The sequence below is a fragment of the Myodes glareolus genome, chromosome 23 (assembly GCF_982192425.1).
Source record: "Myodes glareolus chromosome 23, mMyoGla1.1, whole genome shotgun sequence".
Lineage (NCBI taxonomy): Eukaryota > Metazoa > Chordata > Mammalia > Rodentia > Cricetidae > Myodes > Myodes glareolus.
In genome coordinates this window covers 12855589-12868658 of record NC_142048.1, presented here as the reverse complement: position 1 = coordinate 12868658, position 13070 = coordinate 12855589, and the positions used below count along the sequence as shown (strand labels likewise).

The 13070-nt window shown below is 36.7% G+C and overlaps 1 protein-coding gene across 1 annotated transcript in view; it reads right to left on the bottom strand.

The window, feature by feature from the left end:
• Positions 1-13070, bottom strand: part of Anxa10 (annexin A10) — a 160688-nt gene that overhangs the window by 29105 nt on the left and 118513 nt on the right. The window contains exons 5-6 of the mRNA XM_087901193.1: positions 11398-11512; positions 7134-7228 (exon numbers count right to left, since the gene is read on the bottom strand). Of these exons, the coding sequence (XP_087757319.1) occupies positions 7134-7228; positions 11398-11512 (210 nt within the window). The remainder of the gene's footprint in view (positions 1-7133; positions 7229-11397; positions 11513-13070) is intronic.

Here is a 13070-nt window from a genome sequence, read left to right as displayed (position 1 = left end):
TGGGGGCACATGGGTGGTGAGATATCAGTTTCTTTCCTTCTCTTCCTTTCCTTCTTCCCATCCTTCTTTCCTTCACCCACCCTTTCCTTCTCAGGTATGAGATGAGGAGTTCTGCTTTGCCTCATTCTGTCATCATGATGATTTGGCAGCTCACCAAAGGTCCAAAACCACAGGGTCACTTGTTAATGGATTAGAACTTCCAAAATTGTGAGTCGCTGTAAATATTTTCTCTTTATAAACTGATTGTCTCAGATATTTTGCTCTCATGACAGAAACCTGACTAATCTGAAAGGTGCCTATCTCAATACAAATCTAAACTATAACAGGCATTCTTTAGAAAACATTTATCAGCAATGGAGATAGGAACTCTTAAAAAAAATAACATGGGGGGAAATGGGACTAGGATATAAGGAAATAGGCTAACTTTCAAGGTGACCTTGAAAATGTCTGGAGAAAGCAGGAAAATTACTGTTTTGGTTACTAATGTGAAATTTTGGAGAGTATATGAAGACAAGAAAATATTTATTGATACATTTGATACAGGTGTTTAAACCATGTAGAACTTGACCCTCATTACCCAGGGCATAACCAAGGCTGTTCTCAAAACTCTAGTGATTGGATCCCTCCTTGGATAAATTTAACCTTGTTATTAACATTTGGGCTGTTGGGCTGATTGATTTGCCTTAATGCTTGAAAATTATAAATTGTGTATTTCATTGGACATACTGTGACTTCTGCTAATACCTTTGATATCATTCTTGCAGTCATAGGAAAGTGTATTCTTGGAGGAAATCATCTGGCATCTGTATTTCACACATTAGACTATTACCCCTGAGGTCTTTCAGTAAGCTGGACATCATAAAGCACACCTCATTACAAACCAGGTATGTAGAGAGATCCTCAGTGGCTTACATGCCAAGGTTTCCAGTGCTTGCCAATCTTCTGACTTCTGTTACATTTAGCATGTTTTTTGTGCAGGAAGAAAGTCATCTCACAAAGCATTGCACTTCAGGCAAACCGAATTTCTTTCTGACGCTACCCATGGTCAAACCTTTCCAAGTCACAAAGTTGTTATTTCAGATCTGTTTCCAGTCACACCTGACCCTGGTCCTTGAGACTAATTCATGCTATATTTTAGGTTTTCTAGACTGACCATGTTACATGTTCGTTTATAAGGTTTTTGCTGTTTTGTTTATACAAAACATGTCAAAAATAGAGTAGAATCCAGTCATTTCATAGACATACAGAAATCTTCACCAGCAGTATCTCTTAACTGATCCACCTAGTAAGAATTCTGCCTGTTTCCTCTCCTTCCTTTTGATGTGCTCAGCTCAGTAGGGCATTTGGTTCCCAGCTATGGCAGTGTAAGGGGAAAGTGCCATCTCCTTTCTCCTTCCTCCTAGACAATGCTCATAGCGAGGGGTACCGAGGTTATATAGATTCATGTTTAATGTTGGATATTCTAACAGTATCGTTCCGAAGCCTGATGTTACTTTTTTCTCCTGACTGACCTCTGGCTACAATGTTTGGTTTACACTCTTATGTTTAGCAATAGCCTAGCCAAAAGTGGGCATAGGGGTTCTAATGTGATTCTGCTTTACCTACTTGCACTGCCTCAGGTTTCTTGTAGTTATGGACTGTGAAAGAATAATTTCTACACTGTTGAATATACTGCTTTAGTATGTAGGACATATCTACTTTCTGGAATCTGTTAAGATAACCTTGTCCCTCTCACACTTAACAATTCCAAACATTAGTCCTTTTTGTGTTGGAGAAAATCCAACAAAGGGTGAAGTTAGAACTGCGGAAATGGAAGCTGACAGGTTTCTGTTGGCAAAGCAAGAACAATAGCCTTGCCACTTGGTGCAGGCTTGGACTCCTCAATCACATGATCTTGACCTTGGTAAGCATTCATGGTGGCAACAGCTGAGATTATTACAAACGACAGGCCCACCTTAGACTTCCTTCTTATGCTCAAGGTGAAAACAATTTCATATCTAATTCACGCCTCTGAGTGACCCAGATTAAAATCTCAGGCCACATGGCGAGTCAGTGTTGAATTTGAAAAGAAGGACAGTTGGGATTTTCGGATTTATCCCCGACGACATGTAGAACTGTGTAGCTCATTGGATTCAGTGAAGGCACTGTTAGGTTTAATATGCCATCTTCATCCTGTTGATGGGAGTTTTAATGGAGATTAAGGCATGCTGATGACCCGGCAGATTTTCCTGTTCGGAGTAGTCAGAGTGGATTACATTTGACACAGTCATCACGTGTGTCAGTTGTTCTCATGGTTGCGTAGAAGTTGGGGTTAATTCAGGCAGCTGAGTCCTCTCAGGGTCTCATATTAATAAACAGTATGCACAGTGAGACACTGACAGTCCCTGCTTTCATCTTGCGTCTCTCTGGATGTTTACATCATTCTGTGAAGACTGAAGTAAGGTCTCCCCGAGGAGTGAAGGTAGGAGGTCTGCATTCTGACTATTTTAAAGGATTTAGTTTTCGGGATTTCTTAGTTCCTTGGTTACAAGGCAACCCCCTGTATGAGAGCATCTTCACATAGTTCAAGGAACAACTTCATAAAGCTTGGATGTGTTTGACTATTACTAATGAGATGACTCAAATTTCTTTTGTCTCTGACTCAAGAATCTTCTGTACCAACGTCTATGTCATCCTAGTTCACTAAATTGCTGTCTTGTAAACAAGTTAAAACCTTACACCTTTCATAGTGCTTACTGCATATCTATATAATATAAAGACACATAATTTAATTATTTATACCTATATATAGTTACAATTATAAAATAATCCTTATATAAAATAGAACTGTATTTAAATAACACATTTACAATATATATTTCAAGAAATAACATATACAAATATTTAAATACTTACATTATATAAATATGAAAGTGCAAAATACTGAAAGAAAAACACATAAAGGAAACTGTGCTAACTGTAGCAAACAGCAGCTTGTCCATGAAAGAAACGTGGGAAGATACCCACCATTACGCATGATCAGGGAAAAAAGGTAAGGTAAAACTTCAGTGAGATTTCAGTTACACCTGTGTTATAGAATGGTTAAAGATGCAGTGAGATTTCAGTTACACCTCCGTTATAAGAATTGTTATGGCTGCAATGAGATTTCAGTTACACCTGTGTTATAGAATGATTATAGTTGCGTTGAGATATGCCCGTATGATGAACTGGCTATACTGAAGAAGCTTCATATCATCCAGTGTTGCTGATGACTCCCGAGGATCAGGAATCATAATGCAAGGGGGTATAAGTGTGAATTTAGAGAATGTCTTATGTAAGAGCCCCGACAGTGCCACTTTTAATGAGGAGTGACAGCAGTCAGTTTCCCATTTTTCCAGCCCCTCTCCTCTTGTTCCTCCTTCCTGCCCTAGCACATACAGTATGTATCATTCCAAAGAGTGGTAATTTCAATAGAAAACTGCAGAGGTGATTTTCTGATTTTGATTCTATAGAAAATTTTTAGAAATCAGAAATTATTTTTCTTGTCTGTTAACTTTCTAGTTTTATCAGAAGGTTTGTTTAACTCATCTTAATTAATATTAGTTATTTATAAAATATTTACCTGTAATAAACTATATAGTGAAGTTTAGTCTTTGGGCTAAAACTACATCTATTGCCCCCTCCAAACTAGAAGTAAAGGCTGAAGGAGAAAGAACTCTTCTTATAGGAAGGAGGGCCATCTATAAAGTAGATCAGATAATTTCTAGAAAACTGCTTCCTAGTTATATTGTTCTTTAGGTATTGATATTTTTAACAGTGAAGCTCAGAGACAAGAAGGCAAACTGTATCTGAAGTTTGTTTGAAGAATGAACTCTTCGTCATTCACATCTATGTATGTAGTCTTAATGGGATTAGACAACTTGGTGTGCCATAGCAGGGTACCACAGGCCTACATTTCAAGATATAGATGGCAAAAAGTCCAAAGTCTTGATGTGAAGGTTTGAGTTCTACTGAAGTCCATTTCCTTGGCATACACACAGCTACCTCCTTTTCATCACACATACATACCTTTGGCTCCACCTCCCATTTTGAAAGGCATCCTACTGAACTAAAGAGCTACCCTTTCCTCTTCCATATCCTTAGAAGTCTATTTCCAGACATAATCACACTGGGCTGTGGGGCTCTGACATGTATATTTTAGGCACCATGACTCAGTCAATAGTGTCAGCCATCTCACTGAGACTGTGGTCGGTGCTCTGAACAGGCTGGTGAATTAAACAAATATTCCTTCCTCTCTGGAGCTTGTATTTCAGAGGGAGGTGAGGCAACATGAGAAGAATAGATTTATGTATTAAGATGATAAGTCCTGTGGACACACACAGTAACAGGAGAAGGAGTTACAGGTGTTAGTATATGCCTTGGGAGTGAGTGACATTGTCAGATATATTATTAAATTCTCTCGAATAGTTGACATTGGACAAAACCTTGAAGAATGTATGGTAATCACTGTCTTTGACAACTCTGTTGCATTCTTACTTGAGAACAAAGGATATTAAGGAAAGGCGGTGGCAGGTACAATTTAGTCACATGATTTTATTCTAGCCATGCACGAAATTAAACAGCCAATGCTGTGATTAAATGATTGCTAGAAATCAACATATTTCAGAGCTGACCACTCATGTTATAGCTGAAAAATGGGAACATGAATTGCTTAATGCTCCAGTTGAAGCCCTTAAGGAGTCAATGTCTGGTTGTCAACTATGTCATGCATGAGCAACCTTCTCCCATTCACTTGGTCCTATTGCATTGCCAACAGCACAGTACTTGCTGTGATGGGAAAGACCAATGGATAATCACATTTATACTGACAACTATGACAAATCTAATTCACCAGGTTGGCTTATACTTTAAATGAAGAACATCCTCCATATTAGACCTTGGACTGAGTTCTAGAGAGAAGGTACAAAGTAAGCCAGTCCCTATATTTTTTTAGGTGTTACAGTCAACTTGATAAGATATAAACACAAAGCACTTAGTTAAGAGCAGAGAGCACATGGCAAGCTGGACAGCTTTTCAAGAGCACCCTGGCTGCACCTCACTGAAGGAGTTTCACTTAGCTATGAGAACATTGTCATCCAACAGACATCAAGCAAACAGTCTTGGTATTAGGCAAACGCTATACTAAGCTCTGGCAGAACAAAAGTTATTCCAAGTTTGCGTACTGGTAATGAGGAATAGGCAAAAACAAATGCATGAGTTAGGTTTTACTGGATTTCCAGAGTGGGTTCCAGTGTCTGGTAGTTTTACGGGTAGAGTTATGGGTATAGCCAATGTAATGAAAACTGAGTGCGGTGGGAAAGTACAGATGCTTCCTGGAGGATACATCAGTGGTATGTAGGAGAGACCAAGAGTGAGAAAAAGAGAGGGAGAGGGAGGGAGAGAGGGAGAGAAGGTGAAGGAGTGAGACAGGAAGAGGGAAAGAGAGGAAGAGAATAATGCAGATGCAAAACAAAAGTGAAGTAAAAGGGTTCCCATACCATGAAAAAGGATTCAGGTTTGTGCTATGCACACATAGGTATTTATAATGGAGTAATAGAATAAATACTAAAGAAATTTTGTGTTCTGCATTATTTTGGATTCAGATTGAATAGTGGACTGGTCTAGGCAAAGAAGGAAGGTCGGGGAGAGTTTTAGTAGAAGCCAATTAGGATTAGTATGGGCAGAAAGCCATGGTGATCTAAATCAAAAATCTGTAATGGAGGGAAAGAAAAGAATGTGAGGGGGAGATAAATGGCCAGGCTTGACAACTGCCTGAATGACAATGGTTCTGAGGTGATGGACAAGCCTGGTTCTGTGTTGTCCTGCTTCTTTGGTAATTTAGTGCTCATGCGTGGCATCTGATTGTCCAGCAAGAGCACAGAGTAATCAACTCTAAGACCTTAGTAAAAAGGGTTTCACTCTGGCACGTTATTTTTAATGGGTTTTAAATTCCTTGAGTCTAAGGAACTCATGTTGCATTTTAATCTGCTTTGTGATGATTTTGCAGTGCTTGATACACAGAAATTCTTTGACCTAAGTTAACTTGCCATGTGAAAAGCTAGGATATAGGTACTCCTTTGGATTTAAAAAAAAATGTTCACAGGAAGTGGCATCACTTATAGTTCTGTGATCATTTATATCACATTAGATAAACGCATGTGCTATCTTTATTACAGTTACGTTTTGTTTACAAAAATTTTATTCCTGGGAGCCTAAGTTAAGGTAATGTTTTTATGTGGACCAAAGGTATACTGTCTCCTCCTTTGGCTTAATTCAACTTATCTCTCCACTTGCAGAGCTTTCTGGATCGTTAACCATTCTAAAACTAAGGGCTACTGTGTGTTGGATGTGTTATGGTTGTTCAAAGGCCGAGCTGTAAAGTCAATTTATATGGACTAACTCTGCAGAGAAAGTTTTATGAGAGTGTTTTATCGATAATGTTCAGTTGACAAAGTAATTGCTCTTTCAGGCATTTTTGGCCCAAAGAGTTTTTGTTCTGAATCTGTGGTTTAAATGCATAACAAAAGCAAAGACTCCTTAATGGTACTTGCTTTGAAATTAGAATGTGATTACTTTAAAACATGGATAGTTTTATTGCCTTCAACTATTTTTAAACTGCCATTCGCTTTTTAATGGTCTCCATCACTGCATGCTGTGGAGAAAAAAAGGGAGAAGAAAATTCATATTGGCTCAGAGCTAGGTGAGGACCTGCAGAGAACTGGGGGAAAATATGTTATTTTTTGACCCTAGTAATCATTAGTTCTCTCTGTGCCTCCCCTAAAGCTCCACATAGCCGCTCCCAGCTCAACACTTTTCGAGCCTAATTGGACCAAGTGGCATAAAAGGTTACCTAGCCTTTCATTTGGAAGAAGCTGTATGAATTGGAAAAGCACAGGTAGACACAGTGAACATGAATATGCCTCATACATATACACATTTCATAATATGCTCTTATTTCCTGAAAAATGTAAGAACAAGACAGATCATTTTTAACTAATACGGAGTTCAGAAATGTGTTCAGTGAGAGTGAAGGAAGTAATAGGTTCATTTCTCCGAGAAGGGTGCTGATGCTCAGGCACTTGCCAAGGAAACAGGTCAAGGTGCAGAAGTCTTACCCTGCCATACATGCTCTGGTAGGCCCCAGCTATCATCTGCCGCTGTGCATTGCTGCGTTGTGTTAAGATGTCAATCAGCAAGTCTTTGTTACATTCTAGGAAGGAATTGTAACAGAAAATTAAGGAAGTTCTTACTCAGCTTCTAGCAAGCATTCACCCTTTATGGACTTATCATATCTAACCAATGGGCAGGTGTTAATCCTTTAGCATTTTACTTTTAAATACAATTGGAGATCACATAGCAATGCTTGATGAATCCTAGATGTTTCTCTCTCTCTCTCTCTTTCTCTCTCTCTCTCTCTCTCTCTCTCTCTCTCTCTGCTATCAGTGTCATTAATACATGTTGTATTCCTTCCATTTAAATCCCAGAAGAAACATAGGAAAGTAAGGAAAACATAACGTTTCTTCAGCCAAGTGGTCTACCCTCCTGAAAGAGCCCCGACTTTCAAGCTCATGAATAATAATTGAGCACCACATCCTTCTCACAGCACAGATACATACATGGCTCATAATGAACATGTATTCTCAAAATTGGGCTGCTTTCATAGGACACGTAGAAGAAAGGGGAATAACCCAGAAGGAAATAATGGAATCGCAATGTGTCTGCATACTTTAGTTGGGTGAAATGAGACTCTCAAACTTTTGGTTGAACCTGCTTCTTTACCTATTATCAAGGTTGTTTTTCTGGGTTGTATACACTTATTCATACCAAAGTAATATATTATCAAATGACAACATTCATAGCAGTCATATATCATAATTGCTTTTTATTGTGTTGTATTTCAGTGTAGAGTGATCAAGATAACATTAACTTCTGCATCAACTTGATTACAATATAAACAGATTAATTTCTATATAAAGCCTAATGACCTCCTTTTTCTTAGAGTGTTTATCTTAAAAAACTCAGATGTGTAAATGCCTTCTTTGTTACCCATTGTCAATCTATCTATCTATCTATCTATCTATCTATCTATCTATCTATCATCTATCTATCTATCTATCTATCTATCTATCTATCTATCTATCCATATTTTACACAAGAGAATAGAAAGATAAATAATTTAAAGAGAGGAGAGTGTAAAGATATTTATGCATAATAAATAGAAGATTTTTCAATGATTTCCACTGTTATTTTATATGATTATTCTTATAATCATAACATTTATTGAGTTACTGTACTCATCTGTTTCTGTTGCTCTGTTGAGATTACACACAAACTTTCTCTCTGACTTACTTTGTGCTTATCAGTTTTTATAGTAGTTTTTATTCAGTTACTCTTTAGGAGATATTGCATAATAATTTTAAATGGATCTCAAAAATTTTATTATTGTGTGTTAATTAAAATACAGAAGCAAAATACTAATAAAGAAATGAAAGAGAACCCATTACTCATTGATTACATTAAGAGGATAATAAAGGGACATTATAAATAACTCTGTTACAAATTTTAATTGTCTAGATAAATTGACTAGTTTCTTCAAAGATAGTATATACTCAAACTTATACAAAAAATTGTTAATTTCAATAGATATATAACTATAAAAGAATTGAATCAGTAATTAATAGCCTGTCAGAATAAACATATTAATACTAGATGATTTGTTAATTAATCTGACAAATTTTAAAAGAAGAACTAACAGTTGTCTTCCATCTCTTCCACAGTCCTGAAATGTTCTGATGTCCTCCAGCATTACTCTAACGTCCACACCAGAGACAGACATTACAGGTAAACTACGGACCCAGATCTTTCATGAGCAAAGATACAATCCTCCCTCCAAAACAAAACCTAGAAAATGGAAATGAATACAAGAGTGTGTATGAAAAATTATAAATAGGTCTAACATTAGACAATCAGTGTAACCTACATAATTGACAATTTAAAGAAGCAAATTTATGTAAATATAAGGAGAGACGTAGAAAAGGCGTTTGATAAAATGCAATATTGTGGGATATTTCGCACTTCGACAGTGCCTTAACTGACAATAAAATTTACTTAGAATCAGAGGGTAGAGCTGGCTACTAGATGACCAAAATTAGTCATAGAGGCTTTAGAGGAGCAAGGATGTAGAGGCATATGACACAGAAGGGAGAGGCTTAGGAGATTGTCTGATCTTTGGGATTGTAGAGGGCAAGAGAGAGGTGGTTACTGGTCACTACTCTGCCTCTTCTCTGACCCATCAGGTATTTACCCCAATATCTGACTCCCAAATTTTTATTGATAAAATAATAGTTAGATAAATGCTTCAATGTAACATCTGCTCAAGACAAAAGTTCTAACCAAAGTAGTAATCAGAAAGAATTTCTTCAGTTTGATAAAACACCTCTGCAAAGTCTCGTGATTATTATCACGGCAAGAAAGGACCTTCACATGGTAAAGGTGGCCACATTTATCAGAGTGGGAGTATTTAAAAACCGATTACTTTTGACTTGTGTACCCTGTTGTGAAGATTTATGGATATAGGTTAAGAATGGATTCAGTTTTCCAGTGTCACAAGGAGATTTCAAAAAATACATGCATACAGATGATAAATACAAAAATGAAACATGAACAATCATAATAACAAAAATAGATTTTCTGCAAATGTAGATAAGCAATTACTAATGGTGTTGAGTTTAGAATCTGAGGGTATTATTAGGAGATGCCTACCTAAGAAGTGTTCCATTTTAAGGTGAAAAAATACCTATTTAAAAATGCATACTTCTACAATTTTTCCTAAACTTTTTCGTTTTCATATGCTTTAGAATCCATTTTTCTTTATCTTCAGAGTTATATAATTAAGAATATCTGGGCAGAATATTGATATTTATCTTTCCAATTGAACTTGATCAAAGTCATCAAAATTGCAGACTATTAGTACATATAAAACTATATTCTTACCCTGGAGTGCTTCCCCAAATACTGTGCCACCAAATTCTAAACAACTGAAATATGTCAGCCTAAACCACACAATCAAAACATCATGACAGTCAAAATAAATCCATATTTTCACTCCATTTATGGTGGCAAAAAAGTTGAAATTGGAGAAAAGAATTTATTTATTTATTATCATTTATGTGTGTGTGTGTGACCAAACTGTTCTGCACCTCAATTTTAAAGAAAAAATTCACAGTCATATTTCTGAAAAAAAAACATATTTATTCTCTTTAGTTTTTCTAGTGACTATTGATATTGTAAAAGGCAAATTCAGAAAACATATTTAATACTATATTATTTTCCTATGTGTGGTATGTTATTTATGGTTGAAACACAAAGGTATGTACGTGTGTAGTGCGCATTCCTGTACAGGAAAGAGACATACAGACAGAAAGAGACAGCAACAGAGAGATAGAGATGGAGATGGTGAGAAGAGAGACAGAGATAGAGACAGAGAGAGACAGAGGGAGAAATAGACAGAGAAATTCTGTAAAGCAAGAAACCATGTCCTGAAGTTAAATTTGCTTTCTTAAGCATGGGTTTAATTTTTTTCTTTAGCTACCTCTTTTGTATTGTCTATGTTTATATTCCTGACCATTTAGAAGTCTTTCAAAAGTGAGTTTTGTTAAAAAAAATGAATATTTAACAGTTTTACATTGAGCCTTTAAGAATAAAGAATTAAAAACAAGCTAACTGTACCCCCTCCTTTTTTGTAACTTCCTTTTTAAAACTCTGATCTTATCTGATGAACATCAATTTGTTAAGCCAAATACCACATTCTAGGAACTCACAGACCAGTCTGCATGTGCAATGAACTAGGACAAAACAAAGAATTATCAAGGAGGAAGGGGCTAGGAATAAAGTTGCCCTGGGTGGCACAGTTGGTAGAGCCTGAGGTGCTCAGAGAAGCAATACAAAAGAATATTTAGGTTAAAAACAGTCCAGAGGAGAAAAAAGCATCCCAGGCCAGAAGTATATCGGAACAATTTATGAGGTGTGAACAAACAGAGCCATCTGGGAGAGTAAGATGCTAGATTTGGCTGCAAAAGTAAGTAGCAACAGAAACAAGCTAAAATGACAAGTGCAGAGGTCAGTGGGATGTCATCCATCCGATTATGTTACTTGCTTTGGAATTTTACCCGAGAGTTCACAGTGAGATATTTGAGGCCATGTGGAATTCACTTCAGAACGAGAACTACAATTTCTCTTCAGTATCGTGGTCTTCTATTATTTTCTTCTACTTCTATGGTCTTGTGTCTGTCTCCTAATTATTTTACACTCATGCTATAATATTGCCATGCGATAAAGAAGGTCAACTCAATAAACAAAGCACGAATGTCCCAGGCTTACCAAATCCTTGGAGTGCTCCCCCTAGAATTTGGGCATCCATCACAGGATTGAAATTTGGAGCTGGGAAGATGGTTCCTTGAACCTGGTGGCAAAAGTCAAAACATAAGAGACTGTACTAATTTAATGAAAAGTTTCAACAAAATTTTCTATAAAATGTCTGTAGAAATACCTTCTACAAGTGTAAATTACTATACCACACTGACATTTATTATTCATCATATTTGTGTGCCAAATATAGAAAGCTAATTTGGTTCAGTGTATTTTATTCAGTGACTTATACTATGTTGATATCCATAATACAAATAAGGTGTTGAGATTTTAGAACCAACAGTAAAAAGATATAAGTACAAAATTAACAATATGCATTTTCTTAGGAACTGAAGACTATTTTATAGAAGCTGAAAAGAAAACCAAATGAAAGATTCAGGCCATTCATCTGAATAATAAGTATAATTCACTATTATAACTTTTTTGGGCACAAAGGAGAAGCGAAATTCATATGAGAGAAATTAAAATACTTGAATGTAGATTATGGTATTAATAAAAATTTGAAGAACTTAAATAAGATTGAAGTACCTGAGTGTAGAGAAAAACAATAAATTGACCCCTTCCTCTCTTGACAGTAATAAAATAGCAGAAATAGGGAAGATTTGTGATTTCAGACTCCTCAACATGATAGAGCTGTAAATCAGATATTATCAAGAGCAAGAATCAGATTTCTAGATTTGTTTTCAGTGTGTCTGGAACTCTGGAAAAGAAAAATGCTGTCTAGCACTGGGCTGAGGTCTTAGTTGAAGAGAGGGAGGAGGGATCATATGTGCAGGGTGGGACGGTCAAGATCATAATTTGGAAAACCACAGACTCAAATGACCAGAGCTAGTAGGAGCTCACAAACTCTGCACTGAGAACTGCACTGAGGTACCTGAATAGTACCTAAACAACCCCTCTGAATGTGGGTGACAGTTATATGATTTGATCTGTTGGGGGAAGGTGCTGGCAGTGGGACCAGAACTTATCCTGGGTGCATAAACTGACATTTTTGGTACCCATTCCCTATAGTGAGATACCTTGCTTAGCCTTGATACAGGGTGGAGGGGCTTGGTCCTACTTCAAGATGGTATGCTAGACTTTGTTGACTACCCAAGGGAGGCCTTACTCCCTCTGAGAAGTGGATGGGATGGAGGGAAGTGGGAAAGTGGGAGAAGGAGAGGGATGTAGAGCTGGGGCTAGTATGTAAAATAAAAAGTTTTTTTTTAATAAAAAATATGAAAGTTAAATAAATGCTGTCTCATAGTGAATGAGCCTGTGAGGATTGCAGAACTTGGATGAGCTGGTACTTTGGGAATACAATGTTAGATGTATTAATTATAGCTCTGTAGTACTCATTGTCTAATGGAAGGTTAATCAGTTAAACAGAACAAGACTGACCCAGTTAATTCTTAGATGAGTGTTAATCTATTGATACCAAAGTATTCATTAAATGATTGATGTGGAGCACTAAAAGTTTGCTTCCTTGATTACAAGTAGGTTTAATTTTAAATAATATTAATAAATATGTAGCTATTAATTTGAGGTAGACCACCCTATAGTAACTGCAGTGTGAAATGCAGTCATGTTTTATACTTGGACATATATCTATGATGGTCGATCTTCCCTCTTCAGCATTCACGTGG